Genomic DNA, 20,982 nt, shown 5'->3' with positions numbered 1-20,982 from the left:
CTTCAATCGTTAGCAAACTATATACAGGTAAATGTTTTCTTCCATATAAAAGACCCACTGCCTGCAGTATAGACAGGTCCTTACCAAAAATAATTACAAGAAAAAAGTAATTAATTGGAGCTTTTATCATCTAGGGATTACTCTTGGAAACTCCACCCCCACCCCCCCCACTGCCTAATGTATACAGTGGTCAGATAAGCTGTGACCTTCATTATGCATTTCTGAAACTTACATTCTGACCTGCTTTGAAAAAATGCATTAAAGCTCAATTAAACGCACTGAAGGTTCCTGCAACAGAGCTTTATCTAGTGAATTACTGAGGTAACGATTGTTAAACTTAAGACGACAGGTTGACAGCCTGGGGGAGCCTCGCCCACAGCGTCTAAGAGGGCACGGGTGGGATTCGAAGGAGGGTGAGAGCCTGCTGGGGGGTGGGAGCCAGCCCAGCACCAAGGAAACATCTTCTGCTGGGGTCAATAAAAAGGAGAATCCTCATTCCTCAACCAGGAATATGGGTAACTGGAATTTTAAAGAAGGATTTAAAAAAATGCTGATTTTTCCCTGTCAGGGAAAAGAAAAATAAAACTCTAGGAGTATTTATGGGATTTAGTTTTAAAAAGCAACTTCCCAGGGGGCAGTCCACAACCATCGGCCTGTCCCCCCACCACCGGCCACCCAACGTTTCTGCTTCTCTGTTATTCAGCACACTTAGCATTTGTCCTCCAGGCCCCCTGTGTGGACGCAAGAGGGCCTGCTTTGAACCTGATTTGCCAGAAATTTTAATGCATCTTTTCCAAGCGACTCCATTTAGTTGAGGTTTGACAATGAAAAGCAAGGTTTTTTTTTTGTTTGTTTTTTTGTTCTTTTTTTTTTTTCCCGGACGGTGAACACGAACCACTGCGTTGTCTAACCTTACATAGCGCTTTTCTGTGTTCCGAGTCCTTTCCCTGGACGGTCCTCCGTTGCCGGTGAGGCGGGCGGAGCCCATCCCCGGTCAGGGATGAGGGAACGGAGCGCGGCGGGCTTGCCCATGGTGGCCCCGGGGGGCAAGTGGCAGTCAGGGCCAGCACGCGCACCTCCCTCCCTGGGCCAGGGCGCTGTCCCACTGGCTGTGGGACTTGCAGGCCTGTTTATTTTGGCGGACGTTTGCAATAAAACATTTGGTCTTTGGAAGAGCGGAGTGCAAGAAAAATGTCTCTTGGCGGGCAGTGTCACTGTATTTCTTACAGAGAAGAGAGCCCAGGACTGGCAGGTTCCTCTCTTAAAAGGTGGCCGTGATGGATCTGTCTTCCTCCACCGTTATTGGCTCAGAGTGGTTTGCTGGGAGGTGCGGAAGACCATTTGTCTGTATACAAATGTCCAGGATCCTGTGAGTCATCGAAAGTCCTCAAACCCATTCATTTGTGTGTCACGTCATATAGGGATGCTTTTTTATTTCTCCCATGCCCCCATGCGGAGGGCAGGGGGGTTGGGTGGCTGGTTCACCCGGCTGTAAAAACCCAGCAGTACTCACTGAGCCCCGTGTCATGTGTGGATCACCATCTGGGTCTATTAGCTGTGACTTTTGCCATATTCACTTATACACATGGGTCCTTGACCCCCAAGGGGTCCGGGATGGACTCAAGCTGTCTGTCTGCAGCCCCTGGATGTTGGATGTGCTCGTCCGACTCAGGTAAAGAGGCCGCTGTTCCTACTTACGATAAGCATCCAAAAGGGGAGAACGTGGAGTTATCAGTTATCAGTGAGGGTCAGGACTGGATGGACACCTTTGTGGGTCAGGCACTGTGAGTGGGAAAAATAATAAACTCGTTGTAATGCATTTGCTTTGGCTTGCAGGGCTGAGAAAAGATGCCGTGGAGTTAAGGTCAGAATGTGTGCCCTGGGTGATCCAGTCTTTCCCTCCTGAAAGTGCCCTGGGGAGGAATTTCTCGGAGCTGTCGGTTTATTCAAGAAGGACCTTGTTTGCCTTTGAATACCCACCGCCCTTTGTTTCTGCCTTTCTCTGGCCTACCTGCCCTTCAGATGTGGATGTCATTTCCGATCTGATTTTACCTCCCACCAGAGGTGAGTGGAGGTGAGAACAGGGGCAGTATCTTTGTGCTCTACACAATGTCCACCTGGTCCCAACACTTTAGGCCTTGGTACATGGTCGTGGCTCTAAGGAGACAGGAGGTGTTGAATCCTTGCCAGTGGTCGCCCTGGAGGGGCCGGGGGATGACTCATGAATTGGGTCCTAGTGTGACCCCACCTCCTGGTTGGCCAGGTTGACATCTGTCGTCACGGCGCACGGTTATCAACGGTGCCTTCCTTTACTTGCAACAAGTCCTCGATGGGACAAGAGAATATCGCCATCCTATTCACAGAAGAAGCAGGTGGCAAAGTGGTCTGCATGGGGTGACCGAGGGAGAAGAAAGGCAGTGGGCGGGTAGTTACCAAGCTCTGTCCCTTCAACAATTCCGCGAAAGGAAGAGGGCTTATTCCAGATCCTCTTGAAAATATGTCGATTGCTGCCTCTCTCCATCATTTCAGCTCAGTGACGGCTGGAGCCTCTCAGGACACCGGGCTACATGCGCGAGGCCCTTGGCTCTGAGGGCCAGCCTAGGCGTCCAACCTCACTGCCCAGGCTTCTCTCCTCTATGACATCATCGCTCTTTCCTCTTGAAGACAAATGCTCTCTGGTTTTCCAGCTTGGTACACTCATCAGCCGATGACATTTGAGAGAACCCAGGAAGTAAAAGGGTTAACAGTGACGCACCAAACGAAGTTGAAGGAAACATGTTGAGAAGGAGCTAGGAAGGTGACAGGTCTCCGGCCCCAGCTTCCCGGGGAGGGGAGGTCTTCCGAGGTGGGACAATGACAATGCTGGCGGGCGAGGCTGCTCAGAGAACTGCAATTGTCCAATAGAAAGGGGCATCCAAGAGCCCTTAAAGGTGTAGCAGCACAGCAGCAGACGGTCCCAGCTGTGGCTGTAGCCGAAATCCCGGCAGAGAGCTGGAGACACAGGCATGCCGAGCCTTCACTCTTCCGGTTGAGCTCTGGCCCTCAGGAAGGGCAGACGGCCCATAGTCACCTGTGGTCACCCTCTGATCAACCCTCAAGCCAGGCCCCTGGGAGGGGTCTGGCCTGACACTCTCCGTCTTCTCCCTCCTCCAGGGCAAGGTGCTTTCCCCAAGGCTCTGGGCCGGCTGGCTTCACTTCTTGGCCACCAACCATGGACTCTGGCCCTTGAGGAGGCATAGAGAAGGGGAAGGTTGAGGAGGAGTCCTACCAGTGATCGGCACGTGGGGATACCTCTCCGGACCAGGGGGATCCCACAGACCTGGCCGACCCAGGCAGACTCCCGGCGTGGGCCCCCCCTTCCTACCCGCTTTCGTCTGTAGAAATCTCATTTGCCCTCCCTTGACTGGAGAAGCAAGTATGGCCCGGGATTATGCTCAATGGAAGATTGTGCCTGGGATGGCGGGCAAGGCAAGGGGAGGACTGCTTGTCCGCAGGGCCAGCTCCTCCCTCTGTCCTCTGTCCTCCCTCCCTGGCAAACTCTGTCCTCCCTTCATTCTGGCCACACTGGCTGCCACAGAGTCCCCTGGCTGTGCCCTCATTTAGCACTTAGCACATACGTCTTTGCATTGCTGGGCACCCCTGTTAAATCCTGGAGGGCAGGCTGTGTCTCACAGTCCATAGGAGCCCTGGCCTTCCTGCCCCACTGCCTGCACATAGTAGGTGCTTCACCAAGTAGACTGTTAGCTCGGCAGGTCTTGGATGTTTATGAACCTTGGCCATGGGAGGGAGGCATTGAGCTAGGTCTCTAGGTGCCTAATGCATTAGACAGTCCCTCCCCTCTAAGAGTTCACTGTCTGGGTTGGAAGACTGACTTTTCCTCCTCCAATAGAAGGCGGAGGAAGAAAAAGACGCAGAGTTCTGGGTTGTTCCAAGGAGGAAGACTCACCTAACTTAGGAACCCAGAAACGTCTTCCCAGGGCCCTGGTGGTGAGAGCTGAATTTTGACAGGTGAGAAAGGACAGCGTTCCAGGCAGAGGACCCGGCGTGGGCAAGGGTGTGGAGAAGAAGCGGAGAATGTGTGTGGGCCGTGTAAGCAGACCCTTGCCGGGGAAGGCCCCGCAGTGCTGAGGCTTGTCCCCAGTCCTGCTCGCCTCCGTCTATCCTGTTCTTGGACAGAGGCTTGGGTGTTGCTCAGGGGCAGGCTTTTCTAGGGACCAGGGGGTCACTCTGTGTGTGGAATCCCGCCTTAGCGAATGAAACCCGGCTCTCCTTCCCTGCGTCACCCCCAGCCCCCACCCCCACCACAGTGAGCAGCAGGCAGCCTTGAGGAAACACCACCTCAAAACTCTGCTCCTTGAAGAACCGAGCAGCCGGCCCCTGCCTGGTCCTGGTCCTTCCTTCTTTCCCTGCCTCCCTCTTTGTGTGCGTCCTCTTTTCTGGCTCACTCACCGGCGGCCCACCCTTCTCTTTTCTAGCTTAGGTGCTCGACTCTCAGGGTGTCTTAAAGTGAGTCCAGGCACAGGGCCGGGGGGGGGGCAGGGGTGGTGTAAGGTCAGGGGTGCAGAGAGCCGGATATGGGGGGAGGCAAGGCGAACCTTACCACGGCCGCACTGCGTCCTTGAGCCTTTGTGGGGCTTTGGGGATCCTCCCTGTGTGCCAAGTCGTTAAACCCCTATCGCTTTGTCTCTGATGAATTTAGCGGTATAGATACCGATGAGAGCAAGCGCCTCTGCGGCCATCCCTGCCCTCCGAGAGCCGACCCCGCTCACCTACCCCACCAGCACAGGGCTGCTTGGGGTCCTCTGCTTAGGGTTATGGAGCACACACATGCAGCACACAGTTTTGCAATGCCAACTCCATGCATACTACTGTCACAGCCAGATGGCTCTAGGCGGAGGGGACAGGGAATGCTCCAGTGTCCGGTCCACCCAGGAGCCGACCGGTCAGTGGAATCAGTGGGTTTCAAGGTTGTCAGAGGTCACCTAAGTCAACTCCCTTATTTGGCACTCAGGGAAACAGAGAGCAGGAGTAAGGTGCCCCACGCCACATAGTTGACAACGGAGAAAGGACCGGAAGCCGAGCCTCCTGACTTGCTGGCCAGCGCCCTCCCTGTTCAGGGGCTAACCCCAACTCTCCCCGTGTCCTTGGCGCTCCATTCTGCCGGATGAGGTCAGGGGAAGGGAGGCCAGCCCTCGGCCTGGCAGGGAGGAAGCACAGGGGGAGGCTGAGAAGGGGTGAGGTGTGGAGGGAGTCGTTTCTTCCGTAGCGAGGTGGAGGGCTTCCTTTGGCCCACGTGACTGCAGAGGCACAAGTCACTGACCTTGGTGAGAGCGATTATGTGGGCCTAGATCACCCTGTTCCACTGTCAACCACGGGGGGCCCCGGTTCAGTCTTCTGGTAAGCCTCCAGGTAGGCAGGGGCGTGAGCCCCAGAAGGCAACAGGTCTCAAGACCCAGCACTTAGTTCCTAGAGAACATTTGCCAGCAGGACTGTAATGGGCTCCGTGGGGCGGGGCTTGGGTGCGCCACTCACTTCCCGGGCAGGCACGTCTCAGCAGGAGGGGCTGCACGTCCCAGGGACGGAGTGAGTGTCTTTAACCTCTGTGAGCCCTCTCTGGTCACCGGCCCCCGGCACTGCCCTCCCCCAGTGCTCCCGCGTCTCGTGCACCTGCTCTGCCGGTGTCAGTCCTGATCTATTCTGCGGACCGCTCGACCATCGGTTTCCCTGCTTCTAACGTCCCCGCACCCCGTGTGACACAGAGATGAGTCGAGTCAAGGTCCCAGGGGGCCCCAGGTGTGCAGCTCGAGGCCCTGCAGGGAGGAGGTCCTGGCTGAGGATACATGAGGCACCGAAGCACGTGAGGGTCAAACCTCAGTGGACGGCCACGCACCGGGGAGGGCAGGGTGGCCCCCGGCCGGTTGTTTCTTTTTGTCTCCGACCACCGGGCAGCTTGCAGTGAAATGTGTGGAGGACCTTCCCCTGCCCATCCAGGGCTCTCCTGCCAACTTATTTCTCCTTGACGCTGACTTTTAAACTTGCCCTAACATATATTTCTAGGCTATTCTCTATGTTCTTGTGAAGGGGATCCCTGTGGTATTAACGGGGGGGGGGGTGTAATAAGGAAGTGAACACCAGGATGGACATAAAGTTCGAGGGTTTTCTCTGGGGACAGTTACCCCGAGTCCTCAGCTCACACAGAAGCTCAGGTTCTGGAGCCTTCCAGTTCATGTTTGACTCTAGCCTGAGGCCATCAGTGGGGTCGGGCTGCTCCAACGAGGGCCTGAAAGGGAGTGGGTCTACAGGAACCAGGTTATACTGATGCCTCAGGACCTCAGTCCGGCCAGGGCGGGAGGAAGTGAAAGGAATGGGTGAGGCGGCCACTCTCTCCGGGAGTGGAGGATGTGGGCAGGGCAGCGTTCTGACTTTCAGGGCCCGTAGTCCCTTTTATGGCCACAATTACATTTTATGACTGCTCTGGCAGAAAGATGAATATAACCCTGGCTGGATTCATTATTAGACATTCTTTTTTCCCCCCTGAATTGAAAAGAAACGAAAAGGCAAATATTTTCGTAGCTCCTGAAAGTTCCGTGGGGCCGGGCTCGCGGCATTGTGCGTGAAGAAGGCGGCCCTGGCTGGGGCTGGTAACATCCCGGACTCAGGATCCCTCGGGAAGGGCCACATCCTGGAAGTCTCCCGCCACAGGAATAACGACAGTGCCGGCGGGCGGCGTGGGCCTCTGCCCCGTGGGGAGGGGACGGGCGACCGGTCGGTGACCATGGAGGTCAGCTCCAGGTCTACTTTTCAGTAGCTTCGTTTGCTTTTCAAACGAAGAAGGTGAGATGCAGAGAAGGAAGCAGATTCCCAAAACACAGGAGTGGCCGTCTAGAGTAAGAATGTTGATATGGTTGGTCCCCTGGGTCGGGGCAGCCGGTGGTCCCCTTCCCGCAATGTGGCAAGGGTCCCACGAACGTGAAGCCCCCTAACGTAGCGTTCGTGTGACTGTGCCTACAGCAGCGGGTTATTTTCAAGCCCCGAGGAAGCACCAATGTACGTTGTAAAACATCGAACAGTAAACCTGTGTGCCACACGTAGGGGGTACTTAAGGCAGGTTCCCTGAGACCTCTCCTAAGCCGTGTGCTGTGAACAGAACTCTGTAACCCCCTATTTATTAACAAATAAACACAACTTCGGATTGCCAGTCTGGCCCAGATTTGTGAGTGTTTTCTGAATGTTCTTTGTCGGAGTGCAATGGCCACGAGGCAAGCTTTCCAGCTGCGAGTGGTGCGTGGGCCTTGTAAACCTGTGTCAAACGAATGGCCACCAACAGCGGTAGCTGTGACTAGTGACTGTCGCTCAAAAGGAAGAAAAACACAAAATCATCAAAAAACAAAAAACAACAACAACAACAAAAAACCCCCCAAGAAACCAAAAGCAGTCACAAATAGCCCTTTGGAGCCCTGGGGATCCTAGAGGGTTTCAGCACAAGTGAATCTGAGATGTTCACATGGCTCTAGAACGCACTTGGGATATCTTACAATAGACGTTGCTTCAGAGTCCCCTCCCTCCCTCTGTTGGACCTCACAGTTTCATACAGTTGCTGTCTACTTCTGAGGACCCCTGCTTCGGAACTTGCTGCTCTCACAAGAAAGAATGTGTTTAATTTAATGATTGATCAGGATCAGGAATTGCCACGTTTAACTTTTTTTAATAATGAAAATCCGTAAGAGCTTAAAATATTCTTGGCAAAAACACCACCGATGTCCACATCCCCGTGAGTCCACACGTAAGCTAGTCAGCACCTTAGTGTTGGCCGGCCCCCTTCGGCACCAGAACACTATAATTTATTAAGCTTCAATACTTAATAAGTGTGCACAAATATCATGCAAACATATGCCCGTACTCACAAACAAAAAGTGTATTAGGGTCGTAGACGTATACAAAACATCTTGTAAACAAAAGGAAAGAGGTTGGCATTTTCTGTACAAAATATGCAAGGTTTTCTTTTTCTTTCTTTTTTTTTTTTAATAATAATCTGTAAGATGCATCATACTTCCGGCATTTTCAAAAAGTGAAAACTGTATAAAAATAAATACTCTATGTACAAACACACACACAGGCCAATCCCAGGTTAGAGGCATCACTGCAAAACAAAAACACACAAAACGACGTAGAGTTAGTGTCAGTGGGTCTGCGGGCGTCTACTTCCCTGGTGGGGAAGGAGTGTGCTCTCTGGAGGGCTGAGGGGGCAGCTCTGGAACAGGGCCTCGCGACCCCCTGGGCGGAAGACCCCAGAGCTGTCTGCACCCCGAAGGAAGGCAGAGGCAGGAAATCACTTTCGCCTTCCTGTCACCCCCTTCCTGGCCACTAGAGGGCACTTGCTCTCTATGTGGCCTTTGGGGGCTTGGCTGTTGATGAATTACCGCATCGTCCCGGACTGAATTTCTGGTGTGGACCAACAGACAGGAGGCTTTCTAGTTACTTCCCCAAGACACCGTAGCTCTGGACAGTGGCTGTTCTCCCCCTGCCAACCTCAACCACTGCCATCTCCTAACCATCAGCGGCAACCTTGAAGAAGGAAATCTTGGAAACACGTCATTTGACACGTCTCTTCCCTCCGCCTGTGGAGTTTTAACTAGGTCTCAAGGGACACACCAAAGGGACGAGGCATAGGGCTGGGTTAGCTACGCACAAACTCTTGGATACGGTGGGTTCTCCTTTTAGAAGGACAGACCAACACCTGGAGACTGCGTAGGGAGGGCTGTGAGCAGTCTCGGTGGGAGCCAGGTGGAGGGTGGCTGCGGAGGGAGGGTGGGCAGCATCGCGGCCGCCACCTTTGCCGAGGACCCGGGTGGGCTTCCGGATTAGTGACCTGATGGCTGTCATCAAGTCAGCACAGAGGAGCCCTGTGCTTTGGGGGCCCGGACTGAGCGGGGTGATTGGGTTCAGGAGCACAGCCCTGTGGTGTTAGACGGTGTTAATGATGCCAACGCCAAGGCTAGCGTGAGCAAATGAAAGCTCGTTGCTGATGGGAATTCTGGGAGCCCAGGAGACGCTGGGCAGCAGGTCCCCCGTGTGCCAGCAGGAAGCTCTGGCAGCTTAAGTTCAAGGGGAAGGGTAGAGTGGTGAGCCGGTCAGTCTCTACGAGGAGGTACAGAAGCTAAGTGAGTTTGTAGTTCAAGCAACTTAGATTCCCGACATCTGTATAAATGTCATCATGTGGCTTACCTGACCTCGCGTGAACGCTGCGAGAATAGCTGCCGATAACTAATTTTGAAACACGGTCTAGGGGCGCCCTGGGTGGCTCAGTCGGTTAAGCGTCCAACTTTTGATTTCAGCTCAGCTCACAAAGATCCCAGGGTTGTGGGATCACCCTGAGTGTGGAGACCCTCTCTCTGTCCCTTTCCCCGTTCATGCCCTCCCTTTCTCTTTGTCTCTCTCTAAAACAAAACAAAACAAAAACAAAAACCCAAAACAAAAAACCCCAAGGTCTAGTAGTCCTTGGAGGAAAGGTGCTGTAGAAATTAACCACATGAAGCATGAAGAGATCGGCTGTGGGGCTACATGGACCTGCCGTACGCTGGGGTCCGCGGATGCCTCAAAAAACATTTTTGAAGGTTCTCTAAGTGCGTGCAGTGAATGGGATGTTTAATGGGCACCCTGCCTTTGGGATCATTCCTTTCTCGACCCATGCCTTGCGGCCTCATCTGCAGAAAGGCCCAGCGTGGAAAGTGTGCGTGCATCATGTCACTTGGGAATGGAGCCCCAAGGACCCCTGTGTCCCCCGAGGCACTGCAAACCACCGGGCGGCCTTACCTTGTTCCAACAGCCCTGGACTGGTAAGCCATCTTCGCCCTGCGGGGAGGAAGGAAGGCAGGTGGCTCAGACTCTGGGACAGCCCGGCGAGCAGGCAGGACAGGGGAGCAAGGGCCACAAACACTGTGGCAGCCCGCCTCTTGTCTATCCCTCTCCTCTGCTTCAGGGCAGAGCCTCCGAAATGGATGGGAGGCAAGCCGGACTTCCCACTGACTAGGGTCACACGCAGTCACCGTGCAAGGCCAAGGGGGGGGCTGCCCTAGCCTGTGGGGTCAGCGAACAGCGGTGACCTGAGTGTCCTGTTAGGAACAGCCCTCGGCCGCGCAGGTCTCTGCTCTGGCTGTACTGAATGCTAGGTGCTCACAGCTCAGTCATTCAGCGCTTGGAGGCCTGTTTCGTCCTCTGTGAAACCTGGGGAAGGTGCGGTTGTATGAGGTGATCACTAAGGTGTCCCCAGCTCTCCTATGATCTTAGTTTCCTCCCTTCCTGAGCAGCAGGAGGAAGAGATCTAGGCGGTTCCCATCTGTTAATCAATAAGGAGGAGGGCGGGGTGCAAAGAGGCAAGCAACCTCACGGGAATCGCAACATGGTCTCGAGGTGCCTTCAGCAGGGTGACGCTGTCCTCGGGCTCAGCCTCAGCCATTACTGGGAATTTGGGACCGGGGGTGGAGATGAAGTGGAGGATGGGGATCAACCGTGCCCCGTCTGTCCCCTTTGCCGGTGGCACCCACAGAGCACCTGTGGCCCCAGGACGTCCTGAGGCTTCTCGGGCCCTGATATCCTGGCCCCCTCTGGCATACCCTGGGGGGATCTGGAAACTGTGAGACAAGGTGGGAGTGTGAGGCTGAACCGGGGCCCAGATCTGGTCTAGAATTGCAGCCCAGATCCTAGAATTCCATGCTCCAGGGCACAGAAGGATGGACGCAGGGTTTCAGATGACTGGAGCAAGCGGTTAGCCCAGAGGTGGTTGAATGGGAGCCCTCTGTGCCGCAGATCGATTTCATCCACCACGACAGGTGCCTAAACCTCTGGCCTGGCAGGTAGCAGGCAGCCGGCCCGCCGCGGAGGGCAGAAGAAGCCTAGTTATCTCAAACTGAGATAGCTCCCCCTGCCCCCATGTCCACAACGACACAGGGCAGGGGACGGGAAAAGAGCCACGACGAGAAACAAGAAAGGGAAGATATGTACGCTTCCCCAGCGAGATTCATAGACAAAGGACACATCGGTACGGGATGTTATTGCAGAAAATGCCGCTTTGCATTAAGGACCAAATGAAGATGACCTTCGTTGTCCCCTCTGGGTCAGGGAGGGTCTGCAGGGGGAGGTGGTGCATTCCAGGGCTTCATGGAGACCTGCCCCCTTCCCCAGCCCGCCGTGGTGCGACACTTCACATGGACTCTGGAAGGGAGAGGAGCCTCCGCGGGGCCACGGCGGCATTCCCATTGGCACGTGATGGTGGCAGGGCGACAGAGGAGAGTGGGGCAGGCGGAGGGAGTGTGTGAGAGAGGAGCAGGGTGGCGCGGGCCAGCGGAACTCAAGGTAGTCAGGCCACGGAAGGCACGTGGCCGAGAGGAGACCTGGCCGGTGATTAGTGGAGGTGCTCTGGGGGGACCGGGGGTCCTATGGCTGCGTGCTCGGGGGTCATCAGGCCAGGCGGTGGGGAGGAGGGGGCAGTGAGCAGGGGCTTCAGCAGGGGGGTGGGGGGAAGGGGGAGCATGCTACCCTGCAGTCTTCTTCTGTTGTCTATACTGGTCCTAAAAAGTCCCTTCAAGGGGCTCCGTGGTCACTTCTCAGGGGCACACAGCCTTTTCTCTTCTCTTCAGAGATAATTCTCGTGTGACCCCGGGGTGAGACGTGGGACCTGGAGTCCTCATCTCTTACTTGTATGAAAATAGCTCCGCGCACTCTAGACCTCCTGGGGAAGTATAGGAGAGCGGGAACCTTCTAAGCCAATTGCCTTGGAGTGAGGTGCCGTCCACTTCTCCCCTTGCAGCGAGGTGAAAGGGTGGCTATGGGGCCAGAACGTCCCTGCCCGACAGACCCTGAACCAGGTGTGAGCAGCACTGTGGCCACTCGGCCAGCACATGCGTGGGGAGGGTTCCTAAGAGCCTCCCTGTCTCCCCTCTTCTCTTCCTCAACTACATTCGCGACCTTTCCATTCTCTTCCAGGCTTGCCGGTGGTGGGTCATCTGCAGATGAAAGGGAGGGAAGCCAAGGGAGGGTCTTGTAGTGTCTCCCCGGGTTGAAGCAAAAAGGATGAATCGTTTAGTGTCTAAAATCCTGACCTTGGACCATCCTTTAGTTCTGGTGGCAGCACCGGGGTAACGACCCCAGAGCCAGCCCGGAAGAACGGGCAGAGTGGCCCCCTCTTCTACCTCAGTTCTAGAACTTCTCAGTCTACGTTTATGAGCATGCCCGTCTGTCCCCGGCCACATCACAAGATGGCGGAACGGGAAGGGGTGTGGGACTGGCTCAGGCATCTCATTCAAATGTTCCGCCTGGGGCTCAGCTGATGCTTGCTGAACCAACCGCAGGGTGTGAAGGAAGAGAAGTCACAGTTGCCAAGAACCTGCCCAGAGGATCTCACCTTCCTGACTTTCTGGGGGCAGGTTCGGCTAGAAGCCCCTAGGAAGGGAGGGTCGGATGCGGGATGGCTCACATTAAGGGGATGTGCTTTTGCAGCCGCTGGAGGAAGAAGCCGAGAAAACATCTGGCAAGCTTTGCGTGCTCCAGGGGGCATGCTTGGAGGCCCTGAGGACCAGCCAGGGCAGGGTGACCCTTAGCGTCTACAGAGAGAAGGGGCAGGAAGTGGAGACTGAGTGGATGGGGCAGGAGGCGTGAGGAGGGCGGCTGGAGAGGCATGCGGGCAAGAACCACACACGTGGGGAAGCCTGAGACGGCCGTGCAGGCGAGGGAGGGCGAGGCCATACCAATGGGCACGGGGCATCCAGTCCGTCCAGCCCTGGTAACCCCGGCTCCCCTTTCTCTCCTTTAAAACCTCGGTGTCCCTGTTCACAAAACCAACCACGATGATTATTTAGGTTGAGGCCGGCCAGCTCCGACTGTGGAGTGGAGAGGCCCAAGTCTTACCCCAGCCAGGATGCAGGGCCTTGAGGCATCTACGAGCAGGGCCCAAATCCCCGTTGATCCTCCTGTCCCAAATTCAACCTCTGCGCTCTCTTTGGCTGCCACGAGAGCTGAGCCGTGGCACATGTACGACCAGCCCCCTCCCCATGTAAAGACTCAATTGGAAACAGCGCAGATGAACTTCAAAGGTAGCGTGGCATCGTTTTCAGAGCCATGGGTTGTGAAGGCACTTGAGAAGCCCGGCTGATGTGCCACAAATCGTTCCTCAGAAGCCTGTTTGGGGGTGCTTCCCTACTGGTTTTAGCTGGATGGCTAGTGGGCATCGGGAGGCTGTATATTAAGAGCCCCCTTTCTCCAGCCTTGTTCTACCCAGTCTGGGGTATAGATGGCCCCCCGGGGGACATGAACCCGGGCGGTCTCCTGCATCCTGACAGAGGATCCCAAAACAGCTTGAACTGCTGGCCACAGAGGTGGCCGTGAAACGAAGAAGGCAAACGAGGGGCTCACAAACGCTACAGCGGCTTCCAAAGCCATGCTGGAGCTCGCGGCCAAGGCCTGCTCCCCAAGTCCCTTTCCTCGGGAGCGGGTTCTCATTTGCACACGTCCACTGTTCTACAGCTTTGAAGGAGAGGGATTCAGCCAGAATGACTGCAGCTGTGGTTTGAAGGCAAAGCCAACAGCAGGCAGAGTTTCCCTGGCCGAGTGAGCAGATATTTGCCTTCTTGGTTTCAAACTTGGCAAACCTCAAGGAACACACCAGAACAATGCAAGTGATAAATGAAGACATACCAACGGGCAGGGGGCGTCTAATCCAGGCGCTCCTTGGTCTCCCTTATCCCCTTTAGGCCCTCTAGAGCCTTTCTTCCCCCTCTCCCCCTGTAAATAATGGTTTAGTCCGAGAGAAAAAAATAACATCAAAACTTTAGGATCATTCCCGTGTTAAGGTTAGAATCAGAAAAAGAAAAAAAGAAAAATCAAAGAGGGAAAATACCGTCTCTTAATTAGGATCTTCTTCCTGGTAGGATTTGAGGCCAGCGCCCATCCTTACTCCTCTAGAAACTGGAGACTTTGGTTCAGGCAGGTGGGCAGGGGGCAGGGGAGGAAACTGAGGCCCGGGGACAGGGAGCAGTGGGGCTCAAAGCTGGAGGTGGAGGGAAGTGTCGATGGAATCTATCTGTGGCCAGCGTTGCTAACACCGAGCCCAGAGCGGTCTGGGATGAACAGAGGACCCACTTCCTTCTCTTCGAGGGTCCATTTTTGAAAGGCTTTGACATGGCAACTTTTGTCCCAATTGGTTTTCATCCCTTTGATATTCTATTAGGAGGCAAGATGATTTTATCCAGAACCCTGGGATATGTGTGCGTGTTTGTGTGCGTGTGTGTGCACATGCGTGTGTGTGAGCGTGTGAAGATGTGCTTGGGCATGCGTGTACAAGTGTGTGCACGTACGATTGTGTGCTTGCACGTGAGTGTACAGGCGTCCATGTGTACGTGTGTGTCCGGGGCTCATGGTGGCTCCTGGTTCTCAGTGAGGTCCTCTCATTGTACGTGCGTCACTGGCCTGTCCTGGTCCAGATTATAGGCAGCTATTTGTATATTGACAAGTTGGTTCAAGGAGCTCATTTGTTTCTGCAAAACTTCCCTAAGCATCTTCTTTCTAAATCGAACCCCACTTTGTATGCGTCAGGATCACTCTCCATTTAAAAAGGGGCAATGGGCGGGGTGCCTGGGTGGCACAGTCGGTTAAGTGTCTGACTTCAGCCAGGTCACGATCTCATAGTCCATGAGTTTGAGCCCCGCGTCGGGCTCTGGGCTGATGGCTCGGAGCCTGGAGCCTGTTTCCGATTCTGTGTCTCCCTCTCTTTCTGCCCCTCCCCCCTTCATGCTCTGTCTCTCTCTGTCCCAAAAATAAATAAACGTTGAAAAAAAATTTTTAAAAATAAAAAATAAAAATAAAAAGGGGCAATGGGGGAGTTTTTTAATGAATTTGAGTTTGGATTTTCACATGTTGGGTTTCCTTACAAAGGGGCCGAGTGTGCCCATGGGGAGCCTTCTTGGGAACGGGTCTCCTCAGCCGCAGAAGGCCGATGGCGTAATGCCTGGGGGCTTCCACTGTGCTCCCCGAGGTGGACAAGACCTTGAAGGCGGGCAGCGCGGGATCAGAGCAAAGGCTTGGAGCCAGAGCGCGTTCTGCCTATTACTAGCAACGTGTCTTGGGGAAGTTACTCAACCTCTCTGAGCCTGTAGAACGTGGATAATATGACCTGCTTCAAAACTTTGGTGTGATGTCTTTGTGCACGGTAAGTGCTTAATACTGACACATGGCACGTGCTCAGTCGGTGAGAGTTGCCGCATGATGATGCCAATGACGATTGTTACTTCTTGTTGGCCAGTACTGGAGCCGAGGCTCTGGACACGATCCTGTCACGTCTACTGTGTTCCTGCAGTGGAAGGCTGCAAGGTTCCTCGGAGGGAGGCAAAGGACGAGAATAGTTTTTATGTTGCCCCGAATCTTTGGAAAGTCCGCCCGTTTCTTGATTCCAGGGGTTCCCTGTGATGGCCAGTGCACTGGTCTGAGTGGGTTTTCTGAAGTGCAAATACTCACTTGGAAAATGCTGTGTTTAGGAGGGAACGTGTATATGCGCGTTAGGTGTGACTGTGTTGGCCCTGAGCTATGCCCACCAGTGAGAACATGATGGCGTGAACTGTCCCCGAGCGGTGGACAAGCAAAACCACCGGCTGCTTGGATGGGAAGCCCACGGTCAAATTTCTCAGCAATGTGGTCCCTTATTCACCTTGGGTCAGGTCAGTGTAAAAGTAAACACAGCTTCCCACGTTCAGAGGGTGGGCAAAGCTCCTGAGGGGTTGGCGGGGGTGGGGTTCCAGGTCCCTGATGATTCGCCTCTGGGCAACGGAGGGTCGGCGGTGGTCCTGACTTTCCAGGTGGGCAGCTTGCACCACGGGGCGCCATGTTCTAAGGGCCCAGGAAATGGCTTTACAGTGGACGCCCTCTGGAGATAGTAGAGTACTAGCTTTACCTACATTTTCCCTGCCTCCCACCCCCAAAGAGTGACAAAAAGAGGCCCTGGCAAAGAGGGGGTTCTAGGTGGGGAAAGGGCAAGTTAAAGTCGAGGAGCAGAGGTTTCTGCAAAATATAGGGATGCATGAATTGACCTGAGAAGAAATAAATCGCAGCTGGGAGAGTGGAAAGAAAAGGATGAGGGATATGGGGTTATGGTCATGGGGTGAACATGTTGGGCGGGGGGAGAGATATTGAAGGAGTGAAGGAAGGAAGTGTCCAGCCCGGGCCAAAAGAGATAATGGAGGAAGGAGAGGTAAGGAGGCAAGGGGACCTGGGGGAGCAGGCCGCTCGCACGCACAAGCACATGCACACCCAGACGGCGCGTCTCGCAGTGACCTCAGCCGCCCCGCGTGCGCGCAGACCTTCCGGCTGGCTGGCTGGCAGGCAGTCCCACCGCGGCACCCAATTTTCCTGACACCAGATTGCCAAATTCGTGCCACCGTTTATCTTGTGACCGCCTTTTTCATCCTAAACGTGGCTCCTGGGCCCAATGCACGAGGCCGCTAAAGGCCGAGAAGAGTACCGTCTCTTGTGACAAGGACAGAACATTCTTTCCATTGCCCTGTGTGTCCCCCTCAGGAAAGTGCCTGTTTGGGGCTCTGGGCCTTGCCGGCTACTGCAAGGACCTTCTTCCTTCCACGAACAGGAAAGAGGCTCCAAGGCCGTTGCCTGGTGGGACACAGGCAAGCCTAGTTTTAAGATGGCGCCTTGGTTCACCGTAAGACAGAGCAACAGGCTTGCGGTGCAGTGACTGGGGGCCTCTCGGAGGCCCAGGCATGACGTGTGGCGAGGTCTGAGAGCTACCTTAGGTAGCCACCCTCTCCTACCAGGGGTGGGGGCTGGGCTTGGAACACCTGCAGCTTCACCTTCATGAGCAACAGTGGGGCTTCTAACTAGAATGTCATCTAAGCCCCTCTGGGCTTTTCCCTTGACCAAAGTGTCAATACTCTGAGCTTCAAGCCTAAGGGAAAAAAACTGTCCATGGCAAAGCATTGACTGTGCTTGGAACTTCCTTTGTTTCGAAGGCTTTATCACCAAGCCCTTACATCTCTCCCCAAAGGTCCATTAGGGCCTGGGGTAGAAAGAGGGTCTGAGGAGGTGAGATGTAGGGGGAGCTCTTCCAGCACATTCTGGCATCCCAAGAGTCGGATCTCTTGAATAGAGGACACAAGCTGTTCCTTGATTCAGAGACCCGCTCTTCGGAATAAGTCAGTTGTCCTGTACGGTATGCTCTAAAGAGGGCTTGTGCAACTTGACCATTTGCCGGACTTGACTTTTACTAAGTGGCATATTGCTAATTTATGGGTGGGGCAGGGGAAAGTGTGTAAAACTTTTAGCTAGGAAGGAGTCACGGAGAAGAAATATTCTCCCGTGGATTCCTGGGACCTCACTGGTACATTCAGCAACCCCAGTCCCTTACATCAGCACCTCCAGCCTCCTGCCACCCCTCCAGCTGGGACAAGGGCATCTTTCTGCCTGTCTCCACGTCTAGGGCAACACGATCACTGCCACCGGAGGACTGGCTTTGCAGCCTCCAAATGGCTCACTGCCTCAAGCCAACTGGAAAAGTCTTAAGAAATAGTTCAAAAAGTATTAATTGAGTATGACAAAGACAACCAGAGCACTGTAGAAATAAATTAGAAAGGGAATTAGTGTGCCAGCTAAGAGGTGGAATGATCAATTTTTTTGGTGGTCACAGTCAGGAAGGTGGGCTTCCCAGCCTGCCTGAACAGCCAGCACATTTCTGGAAGTAGGTCTGTTTCTTCCGGTGATTTCTAGACTTGGTTTTCCGCGGACAGTTTAGTAGGGGTCCCTCTGCCTGCTTCCTCTTACTTATAGGGGCCACAGAACAAACTGAGTTGCTTTTGACCTGCTGCCAGAAAGGACAATTTAGGGATAGAAGGAGTTCAGTAAATACACCTTAAGTTGAAATGACAGGATATAAGACATAAGCAAGATATAAGCATACAGATTCTGGCACTTTCTAGCCGTGAACACGGTTATCAGTGCTCGAAGATCAGCCAGAAGACCAGGGTTTGAAAGCTATCTGCTGTGCCTCTGTCTGCGTGAGCTCAGTATATTTTGTCATGATTCTGGCCTGTTCTCCATCCGTTCCCCCACTCATTCTCGTCTACCTCTAAGACCCTTGGATATTATGACCCACTAGAAGATGCGCTTGGGCCTCTAAGAGCTGTGTGCCACACTCCGAGAACCACTGGGAGGAAACAGCAGATGAGACGTTCTATGAAGGGACCCGGTGGCCATCTCTCGGTCGGATGTAGTTAAATGGTCCCTGCTGGGCCCAGAGGCGTCTGTGTCATCCACCGTGTACCATCATATGGCCATGGGTGCTGTGGACATTCAATAATTGTGTCCTGCTGATGACGGCAGAAACCAAAGGGACAGCAAAGGACCTCGGGAGGTGCAATTCATTTCATGGTCCTGCTGACTTTTTCCAAGAGAAATAATGGCTGTGATGATTTTTTAAAGGCTTGGCTGCTTACAACAGCTGTCCGCTTGTGCTTGGAACTGGAATTTATTTCTTTCTCACCAGTGGCCTGGGATGCCTGGCGAAACTAAGTTTCAGAAAATACCATTTAGGGGTCCATTATCAGGGCACCCTAGGGAGAGCTGGGCACGTGACTCCCGTTGCTGGATGGCAATGCTAATCTGATGGCCACCCTGGGATTCAGTCTCCCCTTGTCTTGTGGAAAAATCCATGCTTCTATTTCAGGATTAGGCCTCAGGCTGCCTGCGTGCTACACAGTGAGCCCCTCACTATAAAGCCTTTTAATTCAGGATGATTTGCCAGGAAAGACTGTATCTGCCCATGTTGGGTCAGGAATCCCCAATTGATCATTCCACCACATCACGAAGACATTAGTAAGCAGAGCCAGAGTGCAAAGGCTCAGACTCACCCGGTTTCCTTTGTCCCCGGGTGGTCCGTGTAAACCCTGTAATAAATCGCACAAATGAAGACGCGTTAATGAGAAAAGGCAGGATGGCCATCCCGTCCTTCCTTCCAGGATCATAAAGGTCTTCACTGATGTCTGATTCATCAGAGGCAGGCTTAATTATCTCCATTTTACAGAAGGGGGACAAAGGGGCTTGACCTAGAGACAAATAATGAGTGATGGGCAAAGCCAAGAACACGGTCCTGGTTTTCTCTCGCTGCAGCCGAGACCCGGGCCGGTGGCTCTATTATTCTAGCTCACTCGTGCTAATGAGTGCCAGGTGCTGAGGACACGGCCTGGACACAGAGAGCTCTCCCGGCAGAAGAGGTGTTTGCATGGCTCTCCCGCCAGGCTCTTGCTAGAGAAATGACCCCAAAGCTGCTCATACCCTCTTTTCAAGGTACAGGCTGTTCTCCATTGTCTTTAGCGAGGGGAACGGCACAAGGCAAGGACCGGCCAGGGTTAGCCCGAGCAAAGCTGCCTGGGCATGGAACTGGTGAACAGATGTACCACCTCCCACCTTCCAGTGGGTGGGAAACAAAGGTCCTGGCTCTCTTGGGCGACCAACTTTTATAACAACCCAACGGGAAAATCTGCCGTAATTGGGAAGGCTGTCTCTTGGGAGAGCCGCCCCTCTCATGAAACCTCTCCCTCTGGCATTACGATGCTGTGGATGTGATTCTGCCCCTCCTCGACGGCAGGGGCCGCTGACACATTCGTCTGTGAGGCCCCCACTGCACGGAACACAGAGGCTTGCAGCGGGAGGGGCTCGTATGCGTTTGCCTCATGCCTGAGGACCTGAGGCCCAACAGGGGCCACGCGTCCCAAGCACTGCCTCGAGCAGTGCCCAGCGGGAAGTTCCACGGCCAGTTGGCTGTTGGCAGCCTCCTCTGTCACAGAAATCAGCGTTCTGGCTTAGCTCTGGATGTCTGCTCCGGGCTCTGGGTTTTCTGTTGTGACGATGGCTCTGTTGGGGGTAGGGACAGGCGGAGAGAAACTTCCCGTCCCGCGACACTTACAGGAAGCCCAGCCGCTCCTGATGGTCCTGTCATCCCAAGGTCGCCTTTGCTGCCCTGAAACAGGAGAGAGAAACCCGTGAGCCCTCCCTGATGGGGCAACAACCTTCCGTCAACCGTTTTCTGGTTTTGTGTGAAACCCAGGAAACCTCTCCAGTCCCCTCAAAGAGCCGTCACTGCAAAGCAAGGGCTGAGCGGAGGGCTTGACTGGTGTGGACTGTGCCTCGGCACCTCCCTCCCTCCAGCAGAGCCCATCCCCCGAGGCCCTCTGGAAAGACCGGACACTGTCCTGAAGGTAGTTGCTGGCCCTCAAGCAGAAGCCGGGGAGGGGAACAAGGAGCAGGACATGAGCATGGACAGCGAAGGTGGGGAAGAGGCAAAGAGCTTTGATTTCTTCTTTGAAGCCACAACTGTCCCCTCTGAGAGCAGCCATCCTGGTTCCCAAAGCGGCTGTGATCTCAGGGAAGCCTGTGACCTAGGGGGGAGGTCTAGTGTCCCAGCGGCTCTCCGGTGACCCGCCCCGCGCGGGCCTGGTTGGGGAAGAGCTGATGGACGGGACGGGCAGCCCTCCTCGTCCCCTGAGCCGAGCCCCCCACCGGCACCGCACATGCCCACTCCCCGGGCTGCGGCTGGGAGACGTGACTGTGGGAGCTGGCCTAACGCCCGTCCTCCTGACTGCCAGGATTTTCTTATGCCACCTGGCACTCCGTTCTATGCTGTCTTCCTCAGTCATACAGGGTTTAGGTGTGTCTGGTCCCAGCAGCACCGGGGACCTTGCCAGACTGAGCCTGTGACTAATGCCAGGTGACTAGGAGCCCAGCACGGGAAGCTGTCCGTCTGTCCGCTCACAGCTATAAAGTGAGCAACCCAGGCCGGCCGGCTCCCCCACGGGCTGCTGTGAGGGTCACTGGGAGAGGACAAGGAGGTACCTGCTGCTCCAGGAGGAATGGATGGGGGCTAAGGACCCGCGGCTGAGCCCGGGCCGGGGCGCTGGCCCCCTCCTGGTGTTCACACTCGCTGCCCCTGGTGTG

The 20,982-nt window shown here is 54.6% G+C and overlaps 1 protein-coding gene across 4 annotated transcripts in view; it reads right to left on the bottom strand.

Moving 5' to 3' along the window:
• Positions 1 to 7,687: 7,687 nt before the first annotated feature.
• COL13A1 (collagen type XIII alpha 1 chain) overlaps positions 7,688 to 20,982 on the bottom strand; it is a 145,139-nt gene continuing 131,844 nt past the window's right edge. For all 4 annotated transcript variants that reach the window (XM_043596520.1, XM_043596521.1, XM_043596523.1 and 1 more), the window contains 5 exons: positions 19,955 to 20,008; positions 18,900 to 18,935; positions 13,690 to 13,776; positions 9,814 to 9,852; positions 7,688 to 8,140 (listed from right to left, as the gene is read on the bottom strand). In XM_043596520.1, coding sequence (XP_043452455.1) covers positions 8,138 to 8,140; positions 9,814 to 9,852; positions 13,690 to 13,776; positions 18,900 to 18,935; positions 19,955 to 20,008 — 219 coding nt within the window. In that variant the 3' untranslated portion in view covers positions 7,688 to 8,137. The remainder of the gene's footprint in view (positions 8,141 to 9,813; positions 9,853 to 13,689; positions 13,777 to 18,899; positions 18,936 to 19,954; positions 20,009 to 20,982) is intronic.

This window comes from Prionailurus bengalensis, chromosome D2 (genome assembly GCF_016509475.1).
Source record: "Prionailurus bengalensis isolate Pbe53 chromosome D2, Fcat_Pben_1.1_paternal_pri, whole genome shotgun sequence".
NCBI classification, from domain to species: domain Eukaryota; kingdom Metazoa; phylum Chordata; class Mammalia; order Carnivora; family Felidae; genus Prionailurus; species Prionailurus bengalensis.
The sequence above is the reverse complement of the archived record's forward strand: the minus strand, read 5'-3'. Positions and strand labels throughout refer to the sequence as shown.